General features: G+C 39.2%; 1 protein-coding gene across 10 annotated transcripts in view; it reads left to right on the top strand.

Annotated features, from left to right (window-relative positions):
* Window positions 1–23178, top strand: part of mast4.S (microtubule associated serine/threonine kinase family member 4 S homeolog) — a 332602-nt gene that overhangs the window by 231415 nt on the left and 78009 nt on the right. For all 10 annotated transcript variants that reach the window (XM_041580528.1, XM_041580529.1, XM_041580530.1 and 7 more), the window contains 2 exons: window positions 13118–13187; window positions 16226–16304. In XM_041580528.1, coding sequence (XP_041436462.1) covers window positions 13118–13187; window positions 16226–16304 — 149 coding nt within the window. The remainder of the gene's footprint in view (window positions 1–13117; window positions 13188–16225; window positions 16305–23178) is intronic.

The raw sequence follows: 23178 nt of genomic DNA, 5'->3' as shown, positions 1-23178 counted from the left end.
TTCCCCCAGGAAATAGCAGAATTGCCTGCTTTATGGTGTTAGAGGTCACGGACGAATGGTTAATGCTGTCAGTGTGTTGTTCTCCTTTACCAATTGATTTCCCATTCTGCAGAACAGCGTCATGGTTTAATAAAGTATAAAGGCTGCCTTTTATATTTTCCCCCTAGAAACAGAATGTTGGGTGGTGGTAGTTCAGTTTCATCCAGTAGGTCATAAATAGGTTGTTTGGCGGCAGCAGTCAATGAAAGCCCCAGAAACACAAAGATAATACCTTGAACACATTTACTTATAATGTCACCATTCTATAAAATTTATTTGTATTGTAAAATGCCAGTTTTTCTGTTTGGTTGGCTTCCAGTGTCACTTCATATATATTGTCTCCACTGAATATGATAGATTGATTGGGGCAAACTACGTATATCTTCCCTTGTCCCCTATTTCATTACCAAATTGCAAACTTGCAAACTAGAAATTAGGTGGATTTGGACGTAACTGGGAAAGATTGAGTGCATTGTCTAATTCTAATAGCAAACCTCCTGCAATACATTTCTTACATGCTTTGCTTATTTATAAGCAGTGTGTCAAGTCAAACTATTACATTTTGGTGCTACTGGTCCCTTAAAGATATACTGTCATCCCACAAATTTCCATTTCATTTTATGCATGTCTAATTAGGTCCGTGCAGATTTCTGTTATTACCATTATCCATTCCAAGTGTTTCATTTTCTTTGCAAATATTTCTTATCTTAATTACACTGCTTGTTAGCACTGTTGAAAACCCTAACTGACACTTTTTTTTCCATTGCTGTTCTACTCTACTAGATTTTAAACATCGCTATTTTGGTTGATGGCAATGTTACTTTAAAGGGATACTGTCATGGGAGAAAATGTTTTTATTTTTTTCAAAACGCATTCAGCAGAATTCTGTACTGAAATCCGTTTCTCAAAAGAGCAAACAGATTTTTTTTTTTTATATTTAATTTTGAAATCTGACATGGGGCTAGACATATTTTCAGTTTCCCAGCTGCCCCCAGTCATGTGACTTGTGCTGTGATAAACTTCAGTCACTCTATACTGCTGTATTGCAAGTTAACAACAGAACAATGGGAATGTAACCAGATAGCAGCTCCCTGACACAATATAACAGCTCTCTGATAGATCTAAACAGCACACAATAGTAAAATCCAGGTCCCACTGCGACACATTCAGTTACATTGAATAGGAGAAATAACAGCCTGCCAGAAAGCAGTTCCATCCTAGTGATGGCTCTTTCTGAAAGCACATGACCAGGCAAAATGACCAAAGGTGGGAAATGAAGATGTCGATACCTGTTGGCAAGAATGTTTATCACACCATCTGATAATAACTGTTTACCAATATTCCAAAATGGAAATATCTGTGTAGGAATCAACTCACACATTTAATTGGCTGCATTGTTAGGACTGTGTAAATAACGTGTAAAGCTTTATCACTACCAGCATTTTTGCTTTGCTGCAGTTAAAAGCATGTTATTCAGAATGGCTCTATTTAAAACTGTTTTCCATTAATCAGCCTTTATTAACGGGGGACTGGGATGGTAGTTTCTCATAGAAAGTTCAATGTGAATTGGCTATTACCAACATATTATTGACATTTAGTGCTGCACATCTGTATAAAGAATGTTATTTTTAAATGTATTTCAGTAGTTGAGAAATTATGTTTTGTTCTTACCAAGCTCTGCAAATACCTCCCTGTCTGCTCTGTTGCTGTAGTTCTGTAACCTATTGGTTTGCACGGAATCCACATCTGCTGTTAAAAAGCTGGTCTGCACTATGGACGGAAATGTCATGTCCAGTTACATGGTGGTGGGCTGGTTGCAAAAAAGTCAATTGTTGGAGGATCTGGTCTAGGTTTCAGAGATGGGACTCGCAAAGGACTCTACTTTAAGAAGTAAAACACTATTCTGTTCTATCGGGGGTTACAACTATGGATCCATAACACTGTTCCAGGTGGAACACTCTCTGCCCGCTTGAATGAATCCTTCCAGAAGGGAAAGAGTTTGATAAAATCTGCAATCATTGGAATTTTTTTATTGAACAGTAGAAAATATTGTTGGTTGGTTCTCAGACCAAGTCATAGACTTTGCAATCCTTTGTAAAGTCATTTGTATCCATAAAATAATTCAGCAAGTCTTTCTAAAGATGGATAGAACATGTATTCGCTTCGGGACAAAGTATGTTTCTCAGAAGTGTTCTTTGAAAGGGTTCATGTTGTTAATTTTATAATTGCTAGTATGTTTTGTTCTGTTCAACTTAGAAACGGTGTTGGTATACTTATGTTGCAATAGAGATACTTTATATCATATGCTGACGTTTCTTAATAGTTTTGTTTTTCATTATAGTTTCTCAGAAGGGTTCAGCTATGTGTGATTGATTGCCTCTTGGTTGGCTGTGGTAAAGTTGTAAAAACCATGGAGAAAGGCTAGTGGCAAACGGACTGGAAAGGACTTCTTGAAAGTCTGTTGGGATAATAACCAGTCCTGCCTAGACAACCGAAAAACTTGTATAAAATCAGTCAAATTTGCCTGTGTTTGGTAACCACTGTGTTGGACCACTGCCCTGCTACTTTCAATGCAAGAAGAGGAATAAGTCTTGTAGAGTAAGACCATTGATGTGATTGGGAGTGGTCAGATTTGCGTTGGTTTGGATTTCCACTTTAACTAGAACTATTACTGCCAGGTGCTTATGAATTGAATAATGTTCATTCAGTATTTGGGTTTGCAGAAATGCTTACATTGTGGAGGTTGTTGGTGTTGCATAATCTAGAGTCTTACTGGTACATGCTGCATGATTTCGTTTGTACCACTATACACATCTAGAGTATCCCCATTTGATCTCCCAAGTCCCACCTTCTGTTTTTTTAATCCGGGACAGGGTAGTGAACTGCTCTAGTGTGTAGGGTGTGGAGGAGGCTGTCTAGACCACCAGCACACAGAAGATAAGCCTGGGTTGCTGTTTGCTTCCCACACCTGAGATGCACAGATTTGTACTTTGATAGCATCTGGAAGATATCACGATACATTAAAACCCCCTTCATAAAAGATCCAAATAGTGTACGTGTGTAACGTTTGCATTTTTATGTAGATCCCTATCCTGTATTCCTGTAAATCTATTAGACCATTTTACTATACAAACATGAGCCTTTCCTTGGCTATTTTGCTTTTGTTATTAGAACAAACCCATGAAAGGCAGCAGGCACACCTTAGCAACCATTATTTAAACCTCTGTTCCATATAGACAGTGGATTAGTAGAACTGTTGGCTGGATACCATGTAGGACAGCAAATGCTTGTGAATTAATACGTACTGGCACCTACAAAAAAGCAGAAACAACATGTAATGTGATCATTTAATATCACTGTACCCTTCTGACAGCCAGAGATCTTTTGTTCACCTTTTTCAAAGATTTAACATCATTAGCCTTTCTTATTTTACTTTGTCTCACTCCCTGTAAAGCAACACATGCTTATCACCAATGTTCTCACTGCAGCTGAGCTTCCACAAGCCTGACTATAGCAATAATTAGCCAAGCTTGGAATATAATATACAGAGGCACTTTGCTATTGTGCTGGTGTGTTGTATAAAGCAGACCGTAAAATGACCAATTTTGGCTGACTCTATGAGGGCTGACTCTTGGGGAGTTTGCTTCTGTAGCCCCTTGTGCAGTCCCACCTGAACTTAGTTGTATTAATTGTTTAAAATGTGGCTGCTGTTGCCTCCCAGTAATGTGGAAGGCCACCTAGTGAGCCAGAATAGCTTCAGATAGCCCAACCCCACAGCCACATTTTGTCCCACTCAGCTGACCTGTTGACCTATTTGATATTTGTAGTTGAACTTCTTGGTGGCAGATTGTAACCTGGATTGTGCTCCCCCCCAGCAGCTCATCATCAGAACAATGGGAAGGTAACCAGATAACAGCTCCCTGGTAGATCTAAGAACAGCGCTCAAAAGTAAAAATGCATGTCCTACTGTGACTACTTCAGTTACATTGAGTAAAGCTGGCCATAAATGTTGAGATTTTTAAAAGATCCAATCCTCATCGTGAGACCACGATTTTCTCTGAACGATCGTACAAATTGATCATCAACTAAAAAGACCAATTTGCCAGGAAAACAAAGGGGAGCTGCCTGCTTGGCCCTGCAAACATAGATAGATTGCACTGGGACCGACAAAGATTTTTTGACCTGGTCGATCAATTTCCTGACAGATGTCGGCCGAAAAATCGTAAGATGTACGATCGTTCGAATACCACTTACCGCACGATAATTTCTAAGGATTGGTCGGACTTCTCTAAAATCAGTCGTTCGGCAAGAAGTATCGTCGCGTCTATGGGGAGCTTAAACGGATACTGTCATGGGAAAAAACATTTTTTTCAAAATGAATCAATTAATAGTGCTGCTCCAGCAGAATTCTGCACTGAAATCCATTTCTCAAAAGAGCAAACAGATTTTTTTATATTCAATTTTGAAATCTGACATGGGGCTAGACATATTGTCAATTTCCCAGCTGCCCCAAGTCATGTGACTTGTGCTCTGATAAACTTCAATCACTCTTTACTGCTGTACTGCAAGTTGGAGTGATATCACCCCCTCCCTTTTCCCCCCAGCAGCCAAACAAAAGAACAATGGGAAGGTAACCAGATAACAGCTCCGTAACACAAGATAACAGCTGCCTGGTAGATCTAAGGGTAGGGACACACTGGGCGATTTGGGGAGATTTAGTCGCCTGGCGACTAATCGCAGCGACTTTTCTCCCCGAATGCTTCCCCTCTCTCTGCGCCTGGCTAAAATGAAAAATCGCCTGCGCTAATCACACGCAGCGATTCGTTTTCCGAAGTCGCCCGAAGTTGCCTCACGAGGAAACTTCGGGCGACTTCGGAAAACGAATCGCCGCGTGTGATTAGCGCAGGCGATTTTTCATTTTAGCCAGGCGCAGAGAGAGGGGAAGCATTCGGGGAAGATTGGTCGTGGAAAGTCGCGGCGATTAGTCGCCAGGCGACTAGATCTCCCCAAATCGCCCAGTGTGTCCCAGCCCTAAGAACAACACTCAATAGTAAAAACACTGAGACACATTCAGTTACATTGAGAAGGAAAAACAGCAGCCTGCCAGAAAGCAGTTCTCTCCTAAAGTGCAGGCACAAGTCACATGACCAGGGGCAGCTGGGAAATTGACAAAATGTCTAGCCCCATGTCAGATTTCAAAATTGAATATAAAAAAATCTGTTTGCTCTTTTGAGAAATGGATTCAGTGCAGAATTCTTCTGGAGCAGCACTATTAACTGATTCATTTTGAAAAAATGGTTTTTTCCCATGACAGTATCCCTTTAAGGTATGAAGATCCAAATTACTGAAAGATTTGTTATCCAGAAAGCCCCAGCTCCTGGGCATTATGGATGAAAGATCCCATACCTGTACCAGATTGTTCCTAATGAAAATTAGCGCTATTAACGGATTCATTTTGAAATTTTTTTTTTTTCCCATGACAGTATCCTTTCAAGAGAAACAACCTGCCTGAAAGCAGTTCCAAAGGGCAGTATTGGCTTTTAAAAGCAAATGACCTGGCTGCCTACAAACCAACATTGCAACAAAATATTACAAAATACACTTGTTGGTTTAGGAATGAAATCTTACATGGCAGAGTGAATTATTAGCAGTGTAAACAGCGTAATGTAGCAAATAATAACGACATCATGAAAATCATGACAGATGTCTCTCGTATCCACAATAATGTCGTTTAGGGAGGAATTGCCACCTCCTTAGAAAATACACCAGTGCGTTGGGCTCTGGATTTAAAGAAGACTGATATTCGGGGATGATGCTTTTACCAGTAGTCACAGTAGACCAGTTATGTTGGGGAGTTTGCCACTAGCAGTGCCACTTTATGGATGTTATTCTACAACCTTTAATTTCCTATGCACCTAAAGCTGGCCATAGACGCAAAGATCCAATCGTACGATCGCACTCTCCCGACCTGCCACTAACCATTCAGATCAAATAAAGTAGTAAAAGAACAGATCAGCAATGTTCTGCCCCTGACAGCAATCGTACGATAGTTATGTCCGACCAAAGCTGGTGACAGTCTCCCTCTTAAAATCGTACGATTGGAGATGTTATCGACAGCCGACAGAAATCTTTTAACCTGTTCAATCCACCAAACAACCGATCTCCGCAGGACGAAAAATTTCGTGACTCTCCACACACGGTCCGAAAATTGTACGAATCCTTGATTCGTACGATCAGATCTTTGCGTCTATGGCCAGCTTAAAACAAGTGACACTTTAACGAAGCAGATACTGTATATATTTTTCCCTACATGTTTTGTAATAAAAAAGGTGATGTGTTGTCTTGCCATGACGGCAATTCATAAAAATAACAACACACTGCCCTTTAATCCCCTTTAATCAGGTTATCGAATCACAACTCTGTATATAATCCAGTTATCAGACATGGAAATACAAGAAAGGCTTCACGTTGTTTTGCACTTCCAACTAATTGTATAAAGTGTGATCGACAATCAAGGATACTTTTGAATAATCACCTGGCACCCGCAGTTAACAATGTCAATTACAATTAATCCTCCTATTCCCTCGCCACTAATATCTTTTCACTTCACCAAAACCAACTGTATTTGCAAGCAGACAGCTATTAAAAGTCGATTAATAATGAGCAGAGTGAGTTCAGCATATGCCTTTTTCCTAAGGATTTGCATCTCTTTCTTCTACGCTGAAGATGTAGCACTTCTCACAGCTAATTACTAAACAATGCAACCATTTAATTAATCTTGGATATAAAATAAAAGCTTCCTAAATGAGGCACCCTGTGTATTGCTGTTGTGATGGGGTGATTACCTATTCATTTTGCCACTTTCCCCCTACGGAAGAATGAGTTAATTACTGCCTGGCCGCCATTTACTTTTCCTTTGGCGGGTCAGAAATATCAGCGATAGTCTCTGCGGTATATCAACATTACGACAGAACTATGAGCATTCGGCAATCCCAAGGAACAGCAGGATTTAAGTAATAAGCAAGTGTTGCACATATGGGCAGGGAATAAACTGGCACCAGCTTTCATTTAAAAATCTCTCAGGTATTGACTTGCAGATGGGTGGATGAGAACTGTCAGTAGAGCAGAGAACGATGAAGGTCGCGTATCTGGCTTCTTCTCTCCTCAGTCTTTTTAATAAACTTGTTTTTGTATTTTATTTTTCCTCCGCAATGGTTGATATGTACTTTCAGCGTTATATTTGCATTTTATATTTACTTTATATTTATTAAAATCACAGCATTACAGAGTCTGTTTCAACATACAAAAATCAAATTACGGCTAACCTAGGTATCCCAAATACATCACTAATCTTTGAAAACAACACCTTAAACAAGGGACTTAACCATAAGCAGCGGCTAGTCAAATAATAATAATAATCAAAAAAGGAAAAAGTGAAATGATAATTAAAAGGCATTATTTAGCCCCAATACTGGCAACACAATTAAACCCATAAAAACATAGACAATGCAGCAGGGAGTTAATTTTACAGACATTTGTGCTGTTGCTAAATACAGGTACCTTGGAACCTGGTGTTTTCTGGATAAGGGGTTCTATCTATAATTTGGATGTTTATATGGTAAATCTGCTAAAACATCATTTAAACACAAAATAAACCCAGTCAGATTGTTTTGTCTCCAATAAGGATTAATTATATCTTAATTTGGATCAAGTACAAGCTACTGTTTTATTATTACAGAGAAAGCGTAAATAATATACTTAAAGATGTGAATTATTTGATTAAAATGGAGTCTACGGTAGATGAGCTCCCTGTAATTCAGATCTATCTGGATAACAGGTTTCTGGATAACTGATCCTATATACCTGTACTACGGAAGTCCTTTCCATGCTGCATTTCTACAGTAGCATACTAGGGGCCATAGTGAGAATAAAAGATATCAATACTTTTACAACTTTAAAATAATATTATAAAAACTATTTATTATTATTATTTATTATCACATATGCAGCGTCTTTATCATTTTAAGGGCAGATGAGGAGGTTTGTTGGCCAAGGTAAAGAAATAATTGTCCAGGGTAAACTGAATGTGACTTTGTGCATCGTTATATCTTTCGTTTTGTGCCTTATATATTAGACAGAGCTAATTCTATCCATAAAAGCCTGCATTCGTTTCGATTTAAATGTTTTTTTCTGGTGGCTAGTGGAATTGCCACAAGTAAATATTTTTAGTTTACTATGTTATCATTTGGTTTTGTAAATGAAACAGCTCCCATTATCAATTTAACAGAGCGTAAATATAAGGCTGTGATCCCCGACCAGTGGCTCGTGAGCAAATTAGGGGTCCCCAACATCTTGGATGTTGCTCTCCGTGGCCTCAAAGCTGGTACTTATTTTTAAATTCTTGGAGGCATAAAAACCAGATGTACTGCCAAACAGAACCTCCTGTAGGCTGTCAGTCCACATAGGGTCTACCAAATGGCCAATGACAGCCCTTATTTGGCACCCCAGGAACTTTTTTCATGCTTGTTTTGCCCCCTTTTTACCATTGAATATGGCTCACAGGCAAAAAATGTTGGACACCCCTGATTCAAGGTATAGGTAAAAAGAATAAAAAGAAAACAAAAAGAAAATAATAACAAGAAGGAAAAAAATTGTAAGACATTAAATACCGAATCTGAAACTTATTCTGACAAGGGAATTTTTTGTTCTCTATGCGCCCAACATGAATGTGATGCGTAACCTAGACTGTAAGGTCCACTGGTGCAGGGACTCAAGTGAATGACAATTCATTTCTGTAAAGTCCTATGCCAAATTTTCGATGCTACAAAAGAAACTAACAAAAAATATATGTACACAAAGTAAAGCCTGCCACATTGTGCGCTATATCACAGGAGGCAATTAACCTCTTGCTTGATTTGAGTTTGGCTAAATAACGTGGAGCTGATTTAATATCACATGCTAAAACTGACCCATGCTGCCACCCATACCAACCAATCAGATTCATGCTTTCATTTTCTAACCACAGTTGGAAGTGCGATCAGAAGCCACAATAGGCCTTTCTCATAGAAGATGTTTATTATATCATATAACAGACACTGTGTCTGTGGTTTATAATCATTCAATTCCCCGTGTGCATTGCAGGCCACAAGGTTAAGGAGGAAAGTGCCTCACTATTTATAATGATACCATTAAATAACCAGACAATGAGTGCAGTGTGCCCACCATATATGAGATGGAGAGGAATGATGAGCAGTGGAGACAAGTAGGAAAAGACATGTTATTGCACAAGCTGACCCTTTGAGATGAGATGTAAATGAATGCACAAATAGTGCCCTGCTTAATCCATTTAATCAAGTGTGATTTGGAGTTAACTAAACACATTCTCCATGGAGCTGGCAGATAATAGTCTCACAATGACACCTGACACTCCCTCTAGCACTTCTCCAAATATTTCTACTCACTCTCACTCTATTAAACAGATAATGATATAAGGGTCAGGCGCACGCACCGATTCGTTTTCCAAAGTCGCCCAAAGTTTCCTCGTGAGGCAACTTAGGGCGACTTTGGAAAACCAACCGCCGCGTGTGATTAGCGCTGGCGTTTTTTCATTTTAGCCGGCGCAGAGTGAGGGAAGGTGTTTGGGGAGATTTTTTGATCCCATGTTCCCAACCATGGTAAGTAGTGAATTTGATAGGAAACTTTCTTAAAGAGGCAGTTTTCCTTTGAGTTACTTCTTAGTAGGATGTAAAGAGTGACATTCTGAGACAATTTTAAATTGATTTTCATTTTATTATTTGTGGTTTTTGAACCTTTTAGGGCAGACACACGTGGAGATTAGGCGCCTGGCGACAAATCGGCTCTTCTTCTTGTGACTAATCTCCCAAAACTTCCTCGGAGAGCTTCATTTTCCGAAGACTACCAAAGTTGCCACACGAGGAAACTTCAGGCGACTTCGGAAATCGAAGCGTTCACAGTGCTATCCTGCCGGCGATTTAGATAGTACCCAGCAGGAAGGAAGTTCGGGGACAGGGAGATTAGTCTCTTGAAGATGAGGCGATTTGTCGCCGGGGCGACTAAATCTCGCTCAAATCTCCACATGTGTATTTGTCCTTATTCAGCCACTCTCCAGTTTGCAATTTAAGCCATCTGGTTGCTAGTGTCCAAATTAGCCTAGCAACCGTGCATTGATTCGAAGAAGAGACTGCTATATGAATGGGAAAGGGCCTGAATACAAAAATGAGAAATAAAAAGTAGCTTTGCAGAGCATTTGTTTTTTAGATTTGAAAGCTTGAAAGACATGGAAGAAGGCAAATAACTAAAAAAAAATAAAAAATTGTTTAGATTTGGCAGGTCTATATAACATACAAGTTAACTTAGAGATTTAATTACAGTGGTGTGAAAAACTATTTGTCCCCTTCCTGATTTCTTATTCTTTTGCATGTTTGTCACACAAAATGTTTCTGATCATCAAACACATTTAACTATTAGTCAAAGATAACACAAGTAAACACAAAATGCAGTTTTTAAATGAGGGTTTTTATTATTTAGGGAGAAAAGAAATCCAAACCTGTGTGAAAAAGTAATTGCCCCCTGAACCCAATAACTGGTTGGGCCACCCTTAGCAGCAATAACTGCAATCAAGCGTTTGCGATAACTTGCAACGAGTCTTTTACAGCGCTCTGGAGGAATTTTGGCCCACTCATCTTTGCAGAATTGTTGTAATTCAGCTTTATTTGAGGGTTTTCTAGCATGAACCGCCTTTTTAAGGTCATGCCACAACATCTCAATAGGATTCAGGTCAGGACTTTGACTAGGCCACTCCAAAGTCTTCATTTTGGTTTTCTTCAGCCATTCAGAGGTGGATTTGCTGGTGTGTTTTGGGTCATTGTCCTGCTGCAGCACCCAAGATCACTTCAGCTTGAGTTGACGAACAGATGGCCGGACATTCTCCTTCAGGATTTTTTGGTAGACAGTAGAATTCATGGTTCCATCTATCACAGCAAGTCTTCCAGGTCCTGAAGCAGCAAAACAACCCCAGACCATCACACTACCACCACCATATTTTACTGTTGGTATGATGTTCTTTTTCTGAAATGCTGTGTTACTTTTACGCCAGATGTAACGGGACGCGCACCTTCCAAAAAGTTCAACTTTTGTCTCGTCGGTCCACAAGGTATTTTCCCAAAAGTCTTGGCAATCATTGAGATGTTTTTTAGCAAAATTGAGACGAGCCTTAATGTTCTTTTTGCTTAAAAGTGGTTTGCGCCTTGGAAATCTGCCATGCAGGCCGTTTTTGCCCAGTCTCTTTCTTATGGTGGAGTCGTGAACACTGACCTTAATTGAGGCAAGTGAGGCCTGCAGTTCTTTAGATGTTGTCCTGGGGTCTTTTGTGGCCTCTCGGATGAGTTGTCTCTGCGCTCTTGGGGTAATTTTGGTCGGCCGGCCACTCCTGGGAAGGTTCACCACTGTTCCATGTTTTTGCCATTTTGTGGATAATGGCTCTCACTGTGGTTCGCAGGAGTCCCAAAGCTTTAGAAATGGCTTTTTAACCTTTGAAATTGAACTCAGGTGTGATAAACCACAGTTAAGTTATTTTTTAACAAGGGGGGCAATCACTTTTTCACACAGGCCCATGTAGATTTGGAGTTTTTTTTCTCCCTTAATAACGTAAACCTTCATTTAAAAACTGCATTTTGTGTTCAATTATGTTATCTTTGACTAATAGTTAACGGTTTTTGATGAGCAGAAACATTTAAGTGTGACAAACATGCAAAAGAATAAGAAATCAGGAAGGGGGCAAATAGTTTTGCACACCACTGTACCTCATTTGATCAGACAACACAATGCTGCCCTAATTCATTCACACTCGGAAACCACAAAGCATTGTTTTATTTGAAAACTTAAGGTGGCCATAGACGCAAAGATCCACTCATTTGGTGACATCTCCAAACAAGCCGATCTTTCCCCGATATGCCACTAACGGGCATGGCTATATCGGGGGTAATCTGAACGTTCGGCCCTGTGGCCGAACGATCGGATTACAATGAGAGCCCAATGGGTTCTGGCGGGACGGTCGGGACAAAATCTGTTAGATCGACCAATCTCCGCTGGAAGAAAAATGTTGGGACTCTCCACTCGTATGAATCCTCGATGGATCTTTGCGTCTATGGCCAGCTTTAGTTCATGTGTAACATCACTGTAAGTATAGATGAGTTTGCTGCGTTAGTGTTCTAAATTTAAACAACCATCTGATCTGAAAGCTAGTTTATGGCGATGAAGAGGACGAACATGGAGCGTTTGTTAAGATTGACATTTTCATTTAATAGAAAGAGACCGCAGCATGTGTGAGGTCAGAAAGGTTACCTCATTCAAATCAAATATCCATCCAGCTGGAGATCTTACATTTTATGCAAACGGACGTAGATGCAGGGTGAGGTGCAAACTGTTTTTGCACCTCATTCAATTGCACGGATTCTTGGCAACATTGGGGGGCAGATTTATCAAAGGTCGAATTTCAAATTTGTGTGAATTGTTTTTTTTTTATTCTAATAAGTTCGAATGTACCAAAACTCGAATGGTATCTTATTTAAGAAAAAACTCGAACATCTACAATTTTAACGAACGTTACTGAACCGAACACTCTAATGGAATTCAACTGAAACTCGATTCAAGTTTTTCTCCGAAAAAAAAACCTGAATGTCAGGAAGGCTATTAACTTCTTCAAATGGGTCAACGGACCGCTGCCATTGACGTCTACATGAACGCGGCAGTTTTTAGGCGGCTAATATTCGAATTAGAACTGTTTCCATGGTCGAGGTGTGATACATCTCACTTTTAAATTTACATGCGAAGTTTACATGCTTTTAAATTCGAATTTGTGAGTTTTGACACAGAAAAAATTTCGAGTTCTAATTTACCATTCGAACCTGCCCATAACTTTAATTTTCTAAAAAAGATGCAGCTGTCTGTTATATCTATGCATAAATAAGATCTTGTGCAAATGTTTTCTGTTTTATCCCCCTAAATAAAACCGCACCCTTATATCTAAGTAACGCTTTTTTCCCTCTCTTTCCTATAGGAAGCAGCCCCCAAGACAGCCCACGGAACTTCTCTCCCAGTGCGTCTGCTCATTTTTCATTTGCTCGAAGGTAGGAATTTGGTCCCAGAGTACACAGGGCACCATTTCTCTTTTACCAGCGGCTAATTAGCATTCTAATCTTATCTAATTGCTTTCTAATGTATTGTAGCGAGGAAATGACACATTACTCGGTATTATTCTGCTCCATGCATGGCTTGCCTTACACATGCTCACAGTAGGAACTCTTTTAAATAAAGAAATGAAGTTTGTAACGATTATTTTATATAATTTTAATTTTCTTTCATATCTTTAGTGTCATGAAACACTTAGTATTCTTACTAATTTACTGAGTGTGTTACACATTTTTAAAATAAAGAGTTTAGTAAAACAATCGGGAGATTGTTGCCACGCAGAAGAGGCGATTAGTCACCAGGCGACTAAATCTCCCCGAATCTGCCCGTCTGCCCCAACCCTTAGGGAAAACTTTAACTTTTGTGAGATACATAAGCCCACAGCATAAACTTCAGAATCGATTAATACAATTAATTTATGGGTTGTATGAACATTACTAGAATTGCCTGCAGACTACTATATACCAGGTACCACCATTAGTTTGTTTTAGGCTATCCCTTTTTTCTCCCAATTCTTCTATGAGAGTGGGAACTTGAGAACCATCAGGGGAGGAAGACATTTTTTTCTTTGCAAAGACTACCAATAGAAGGTTTCCACTGGGGAACTTATTAAATGTATAGCAGTCAGTCCCTTGGACAAGCCAAGACTCCCTTACCCTTCATTATACTCCACCTATAACTACTCATGGGAAATGGGTTCATGATGTAACTGGATAGTTAATATGAGCACAGTGTCATGGAGCAATATGTACACTTAGCTCTGAACATTTCATTAAAAATTGTCCTGGCTTGGCATTTCTTTTTGAATCAATTTTAACTGTCTTGCCTAAAGGGACAGACTGGGAGGTGTGACTATAATAAATGGTGTTCGTATTAAACAGGGTTGATAGCCTGAGAGTTAATATTTAAAGATTTCAGGGTCAGCAGCGTTTCAAGGTTGCCATTTGTGCACTGTTGGCCAATGACTTTTCACAGGAATATGTGAGAATGCTTGTTAATGTATCCTTTGTTTAAGTTCTAACACAGGCCAAACAAATAGAGGCAGTCTTCTCCCTTAGTGTCAACCCATGGGTCTAGCACATTCTTTTCTTCTTTTATAGTTTTGTGTTCTTCCCCAGACTCACTCCAGCTTTTAAATTGAGGTCCCTGATCCCATCTAAAAAAACAAAGTGCTCTGTAAAGCAACACTCAAGAAAGTAACTGTGACTGTTTTGCTAAATTGCACACAAGTTGCAATATGGATGGACATAGGTGCCTTTTGTGCTTAGCTCCTTGCACTTTAATTAAAAAGTGTATGCAGCTATTTCGGTGCAAGTAACTTTGTGATCACTGTTTAAGTGCTTACAGTTTTGTGTACTGCTTTATAGTTGTGATTATGTTGTGTATATGAGCCATCACGTCTGTGTCTATAGTTCAAGTTAATCCCACCATATTGACCAGTGACCCATGAGAGCCCATCTCAGTTCCTCAGAAGAGTTCCAATGTGCTTTTCCTCTTACCATAGCTAGTTAGTGGCGACTGCTTTTCAGGCGAGTGGTGCGTTCCATGCATTTTGTTTATAAAGCATTTACATATGAAGGACTTGGAGAATAAAAAGAAAAGCTTTCGCAAAGTGATGGCTCGATACAGAACAGCCGTTGCATTGCCTGCATACAAAATACCTGGCTTGATGTTGGCTGGAAAATAAATGTTGAAGTGAAATATGAACTTCTATAACCTGAGCGTTTAGGTTTGATTATTGCCAAGCCATTGAGTTTTACATTGTGTGTGAAAGCTTCATAGGAAAATAACTGTGGCACAGTGTTGAAAAGATTCGGCTCATTTTCCAGCTCTGGGCAACTCTGCACCTCAGCAGTAATCAATAACAACCAGTCAGTGATAGGCTTTGTTCAGCAAGCTGGGGGTAGAACAATTAAACATTTGATTGGTTGCCATGGATCACTGCCCTTGTTCAAACTTGCCCAGTGTTAGTATATGAACCTGACGTTGAATATCCATTTACTTGAATATTTATTTGACAACAAGGTACAGTATGACCGTAATTAGGCAGTAAGGCATTTCCAGGCCCTCTTGCCATCTATACAGAACTTTATTCTTAGCAGCTGCCATATTGTTTGCTTTTGCCCAATTAATCCTTCATAGGCAGTAACAGCAACAAAACCGTATGTTTGGAGGCTTTTAAAGGGATACTGTCATGGGAAAAAAACATTTTTTAAAAATGAATCCGTTAATAGTGCTGCTCCAGCATAATTCTGCACTGAAATCCATTTCTCAAAAGAGCAAACAGATTTTTTTATATTCAATTTTGAAATCTGACATGGGGCTAGACATTTTGTTAATTTCCCAGCTGCCCCTGGTCATGTGACTTGTGCCTGCACGTTAGGAGAGAAATGCTTTCTGGCAGGCTGCTGTTTTTCCTTCTCAATGTAACTGAATGTGTCTCAGTGAGACATGTGTTTTTACTATTGAGTGGTGTTCTTAGATCTACCAGGCAGCTGTTATCTTGTGTTAGGGAGCTGCTATCTGGTTACCTTCCCATTGTTCTTTTGTTTGGCTGCTGGGGGGGATAGGAAGGGGGTTAATATCACTCCTACTTGCAGTAAAGAGTTATTGAAGTTTATCAGAGCACAAGTCACATGACTTGGAGCAGCTGGGAAATTGACAATATGTCTAGCCCCATGTCAGATTTCAAAATTGAATATAAAAAATCTGTTTGCTCTTTTGAGAAATAGATTTCAGTGCAGAATTCTGCTGGAGCAGCACGATCAACTGATTCATTTTGAAAAAGAATTTTTTCCCATGACAGTATCCCTTTAAGTACACTTTTTAGTAAAGTCTGAAGCTTTATTTAAACTTGAATAAGGTTTGTTTTCTAGTTAACTAGGTAAATATATATCATTGTACTAGCCTGTGCTTATGTGGAGATATTTGCAGACTTATTAATAACTATTATTAATGCCTTGTTCATTTAAAACAGGACTGACGGGCGCCGCTGGTCTTTGGCATCTCTCCCCTCATCTGGATATGGAACGAACACACCAAGCTCTACTGTGTCTGTAAGTTTCATTACTAGAAATATTGTATTGTTTCATTTGTGGTGATAAAGGGAACTAAGTCTCATGTCAAACAAAGTGACTTCACCACCTCTGTATTTCATCTGGCTGAAAAGAAGCCTCACGCATCTCCTCACTCCCGTAATTTAAATACCATTTAAATACTGCCTGAATACCGTTTGAGTATTTTTGCTGGCAAAGAGACTGCCCTGTGTGACATAAGCCTAAAACGGTATTTCTAATTAAGTAGATTTCTGTTAATTTATTTTATGGTATAGGGTTGCTGTGTCACTGCCCATGGCTAGCAGTGTTAATTAGCTGAGTTCTGTTAATGAATTTATGGCTCAGGGCATTCAGGGTTATTAAAGTTACTGCAACCTGTAGTAGCTTTGCTGTTGATCAGAGGTTTAGACCATTTGTTTTCAGTCTCTCTTGCAGTTCGGCATTTTATCAGGCCTCCCTTACTCATATCAGGGTTGTGATGCTATTGGTCTCTGTGCTTCAAGGCTGTCATTATAACTATTACAGCTCTCAGACTATTAAAGTGGTCCTGTCCCGCACTGATTCGGGTACTGTTAGGTCAACCTCATAGTTTGGAGGTGGATGTTGCAAGTAATTTTGGTATAGTTTTAGAGGCATCCTATTGCTTCAGGTGTATTCAGAGCAGCAGATAAGCTGTTGAAATGATCTGATTTTAATTTTTCATAAGATTGGGACACCCATCCACTGATTTGGACCTTCCCAGTGTTAGGAACCTCTGCTCTCGCATAATTGGTTTTCTTTCTGTATATTGTAATTATAAACTATATGTATAGATGTATTCTGCACAAATGGATTAATGTGCAGTGATGGGTGTCTTCATTGTATGAATCAGTTCCTGCATTGGGTGGAATTAATTACTTTGCTCAATGTTTTTATTTATGTCTTACCACCTAACTGTGTAAATGTAGTTATCCATGAAAAATGATATACCCGTCCTATAATGCCCTGGTGTACATCAGTCACTTGAAGGGGGCAACATGAGACATAACTGGCCGTTTGTTTTTGAATCTGACCTGTGTGCTACGGATCAAAATTAAACTCACTGAACAGTTTTTTTTCATGGAGCCCCTTTTTAAGTCTGGCTAACATGGCCTTTATAGATGACATGTTTGGCTAACTATAATAGAAACATTTTTTTAATGTACATACAGTGAAACCTCGATTTTAAGTACCCTGATTTTAAGTTTACTCGCATTTTATATTTTTTATTTGTTGTCCCACCAATTTATAATGCATTTCCCTGTCTTTAAGTAATGTTTTCCCTAATTTTGCATCAAAATTGCCAGAGAGGCCTGCTCATACCCCTCATAGTGTAATGCTGCACTGATTAACCATCATTATTAACACAGTAAATATTGTATATCAAAGTAAAATGGATTCCTGTGCTTATATCCTTTCCGTACTTGAAGAAAAAGTTACTATAACACATTTCCCTTATTTTAAATTTTCCTGGATTTTACATCATTTTTTCCTGGTCCCCTGGAAAAACGTATAATGGGGGTTCTACTGTAGTTTTAGTTTTCCACTGAACTGTACCTTTAAAATCTTTTTTGATAGGCTGGTGATCTATTTTCTATGGGTGATCCTAATCAAGTGTCATCTCAGCTGCTTTACTATAAGATGCTCAAGCATTTAAAACATTAGCTCAATGTCGACCTGCTACTTTTAAATGATTGAGACGCTGCAGTTATAAGGAAGGTAACATGTCTTAAGTAATGTTCATGCTATAATGGAAAGCATGCTATCAGTGAGTCTAGTTTGCCAGACATTTGAAGCTTTAATTCTCGCTCTTGGTGCTGTTGACGCAACTGTGCCACTCCTTTCCTGTCTCCAACATGAATTATTAGTCCCGGTGCGACGAGGAGATTAGGAAATGCAATAAGATCGGCATCAGTCTAACCCCACCCCTTCATAAGGAAGCTCGGCCTGTCTCCCCTGCACAGGTGAAATTCCCATCACAACACTTGTAATTTTTTTGTCCCTCTTTCAAAACCACAGTTGCGTCACCTCAGTTAGAGCCATTTCGACAACACCATTGTTTTCTGTATGAAATCTAAGGAGAACTAAATTGTCTCCCTTTCCAATAAACACCATTGTTGTTTTGTGCATGTAATGTTTAGCTCTTTATTTGGCAGTTCTTGCAGAGATCCTTTGATGAGCTATTCGTGCATGTGATTGTTTCCCTGAATAAAATCTGCCCCGGAGCCCAGAAAGAACATTATGTTTACAAGGATGCTATGCCTTTTCCTGATCCTAAACGTTTCGTGTTCCTCAAGTATAAGCCAAGACTTGGGGGCACATTTACTAAGCTCGAGTGAAGGATTCGAATTAAAAAAACTTCGAATTTCAAAGGTTTTTTTTGGGTACTTCGACCATTGAATAGGCTACTTCGACCTTTGATTCAAACGATTTGAACTAAAAATCGTTTGACTATTCGACCATTCGATAGTCGAAGTACTGTCTCTTTTAAAAAAAAAACTTTGACTACATACTTCGCCACTTTAAACCTACTGAGCTCCAATGTTAGCCTATGGGGACCTTCCCCAGAAGTTTTCTTAGCTTCTTCTGATCGAAGGAAAATCCTTTGATCGATGGATTAAAATCCTATGAATCGTTCGATTCGAAGTATTTAATCTAACGATTTTTCCTTTGATCGATTGAAGTATTTGCGGTAAATCCTTCGACTTCGATATTTTGAAGTCGAAGGATTTTACTTTGATGGTCGAATATCGAGGGTTTATTAACCCTCGATATTCAACCCTTAGTAAATGTGCCCCTTGATGTGTAGTTATGAGGAAATCATATGTACCTTATTAGGAGCAGCTTTTATGTCTAGTGTTTTTGTGGTGCAAAGTACAGAATTACCCAATGGTGTTGTAAAATAACCCAAGGAGCTTTAACAAGTGATAGGATTAACATGCTGAGATGGATCCTCTGTATGAATCAGTCCTGGCTCATGTTCAAGCTTTAGGTGGAACCACATTAACCTCTTGGTTTAGTATGTCAATGTATTTATCTAAGATTATCTCCTTGAGAAGGACTGTGTTGTAAACCACCATATTGTTGTATTAGATATACGTAATCATTGAAGATGTTTCACTACTCATCCGAGCAGCTTCTTTAGTTCAACTGACTGTTGTGGGAAGTTCGCGGCACATAAACTCTTCCACTAATTGTTGGTGGGATTTGCTTCTATTCATACGTAAGAGGCTGACCACTCACTACATAGTACACTTTTTGAAAAAGTAATTGTAAGATGTAGTGGCACCTAAGTATTCATATTCACCTTATTTGATGATCCTTCATCCTCATGGGTGAAATGTGCCCTCTCCGAACCCTATTTGCATATAAAGTTTGATCTTTCTAAGACATCAGAATTTTTGGCTTTCTGCTCCTGGATGGAAATTCTAAATCTCTGCATCACCTGCACTATGGCAGAATGTGCCCACTAAAAGTGGAAGGTCACCCAGTTTTGAAATCACAAACGCGTGGATAAAGTGTGCATTATCCATACTGGCAATATGTGCAAGTGTTAGGTGTGCCACCAAACTAGTAGCTCATTAGATTTGATAACTTTGTCATGCCAAATTTTCTGCACAAACATGTGGGTATTATTAACATTTGATGTTGCCCATAGCAACTGACCAGCAATTAGATTTGAGCAGTCACCTACAACTTAAGGCCCCCATACACGGGCCGATAAAAGCTGCTGACAGACCGAGTCGGCAGCTTATTGGCCATGTGAGGGGCCATCCGACGGGCTTCCCCGAACGATATCTGGCCGAAAGTCGGCCAGATCTCGATCGGGCAGGTTAAAAAATCCTGTCGGAACGCGGCTGCATCTGTGCGTTTATGGGGTCCCGCATTATGATCCGATCATTAGCCTGATATCACCCACTTCAATGTGGGCATATCGGGGAGAGATGCCAAACGAGCTGATCTCTACGTTTATGGCCACCTATATAGATATACCACTATAGTGTGTGTTTTCTGATACAATACCTCTAGTTCAATAAATAACTCTATCAGTGTGATTAAGATGAACACATCTGCCCATATTGCTATTTTACATACTAGGCAGTTTTATTTGGCTATATCCCAAATTCATTTTGGCCACTTACCTTTTTACTGAGACATAATAGGACTTCTTGTATGTATGGAGGTGTTATTGTTCATTTAAATTTCACTTAAACACACATTTAGGCAATCAGGGTTTTTTGCTTTTCAATGTAACTACTTATCTCCTGCCCAATATGTTAATTTATAGATATTTATGGCTTCTTACACCCATTTTGTATAGGTATTGTGGTGTGGACCCCAACCTTGTGCTTCTGCTTTTTATCTCACAACACAGCATTCTAATTAAAAATATTTTCCCTTAGGAATAGAAGCAAAAACTTAATTTATTAAACATTTCTGAATCCTATTTTCAGGACGGGTGTGGCCCATGGAAGTCTGGCAGAGTTGCATTTCATTGGTTGTGTGGGATAGCTGCACATGGGCATGTGTGGGTAGAGAAGCATCTGACCTTATGTTCCACTCGTTAAGTTAGGAAAATATGGAAAACCCCAAGGATATCACTTCCTATTTCATATACTCTGCTACAAATTCTAATTTTGGGAGACGGCCAAACTCTATATACTGTAATACAGAGACTAAGGCATCTTTTCTAACCATCTCCTAACCATAAAAGGTCTCATTGCTTAAAACATCCCATTATTTGTTTTTATATATGGTCTTTGCTCTCTTGCCTTCCTCTAGCCGCTTCTCTTTTCCATAGTCCAATCAATATGGGATGTTATCTGGAAATCCGTTGTCCAGAAAGTTCCAAATTACTGCAAGGCCATCCCCCATAGACTCCATTTTATCCAGATTTTTAAAAATGATTTCCTTTTTCTCTGTATTAATAAAACAGTAGCTTGTACTTCAAGCAAAGTTATAATTATTCCTCATTGGAAGAAAAACCAGCCTATTGGGTTTATTTAGTGTTTACATGATTTTCTAGTAGACTTAAGAAGATCCAAACTACGGAAGGATGTGTTATCCGGAAAGACCCAGCTCATGAGCATTTGGTATAACGGGTCATCAGTTTAGTTTTTGTCGACCCTAACTGTGTGACATTTGAAAGGTTCATGAGAAATCTGAGAATGGCAAGCATAGAATGAAATCATAGACAGGTGAGGGTATATACACAGTTTTAGGAGCAGCATGTTGTGCTTGTGTCAGCTTGGACTCTCTGTAATGTATGACTTTATTGTGCGTGAGTGTGAATCATGCGAATGATGTCATGTGTTTCTCTTGAACGGCAAGTACCTGTGCGTATCTGATTCCCTTCAACACCTTTAAACAATTGAAACCAAGCGCACAGTACATTCCCAATCCTCATCACTTTCCTTTCTCACCTTTGCATGTTGTTAATGCTTTTCACTCGCTCAGCAGCAGACATCAACTCATTGTCCTCTGGAATGTTTTTATTTTTATTTCTGCTTCTCTGAACTTATTATAAACAGAGGTCCAGTTCTGTGTGCTTCCAGAATAAATGCCAATTCCCAGTGAATGTGTTAAGAATCCAGCTCTCGGCACTCAGAACTACTCGGTACCAATCAAGGGAAGACCCAGATGCACACACATTTAACTAGTAGCTACTGTATGTCAAGGTCTCATTGAGCAACAGGGAAAAGGTGTCCTTATTTTCTTCCAGTATCCAAGCAGCCCGACGACGCTTCTGTTGTTGAATCACAATGAGCAGAAAACACAACTGTATAAAATATTGGTTTCTCGTCCAAATCCCTTACCAATCGCTACCTTCTCTCTTACTGGATTTTGCTGACTGCAAAACTGTTGCATTTTCACATTTTAGTGTTTGTTTAAAAGAATTGTAACATTAAAAATTAAAGAAAGTTCTTGGAGCAGGATTCCTGAATAATACATTTTTCGGCAGCCTATCTGTCTCATGGTCGTGGAATCCCTTGCTACTGGGTTTATTTGTGCTCAGCTCATAGTAACACAGCAACTAAGGCTATAGAGATCATCGCTGCGTTTTCGGTGCGGTTCAGCTTTTTTAAAAGCCGTAAATAAGAGCTTTCTGGATAATGGTTTTCCGGATAAAGAATCCCATACCTGAATGAGTTTATATAAAATAATATTTATTACCAGTTCATGAATGCATTATTAATTATACTTATGGCCAATTTAGCAATACCAAGAGTCTCTAGAATAAATTATTTCCCAATTTTATTAATAAATTCATTTATAATAGATTTCTAAGTATCATTCTTCCTCTAATTCCACTAATTTACATTGCTTATGTTTATGAAATGGACTACGCTCCTCTTACTATACAATTTCTGTCTTTTTTTTTTTTAACATTATTCTGGCAATATATATTTAGTAAACCTTGCAAGGCGCCTTATGTTGCATGAATGCGATAACATGCGTTAATATAAATGTTTGCCAGAGTATCTGCAATGACAGAAGTGCTTGCACTTTAGTAAACTTGCTCTTGCAGTTTTTCTGGTGCAGCTATTATCACTGTTTAGCGCACCTTAGTAAACAGACGGCCAAGCAGTGTATATGCAATATCTGTATACTTTAGTGTGCTATTTGTGCTTGTGAGGACATTGTGGTTAAGGGCACTGCTGCTTCCTGTTTTGCCATTTGTCTTACGATTCATATTCCTGTTCCTGTTTCCCTCTTCCTGTCTAGGCTGATAGTAAGTACGGAGCAGGACAGTCTTACCTGCCATGTTATAATTGTACCAGAAGTTAGGGTCAAGTTAGGATTGCCACTTGTCCAGTTTGACCCAGACCACCTGGTTTTTGGGAGGGTTGTACGG

This window comes from Xenopus laevis, chromosome 1S, assembly GCF_017654675.1.
Source record: "Xenopus laevis strain J_2021 chromosome 1S, Xenopus_laevis_v10.1, whole genome shotgun sequence".
NCBI classification, from domain to species: Eukaryota; Metazoa; Chordata; class Amphibia; order Anura; family Pipidae; genus Xenopus; species Xenopus laevis.
The sequence above is the reverse complement of the archived record's forward strand: the minus strand, read 5'-3'. Positions and strand labels throughout refer to the sequence as shown.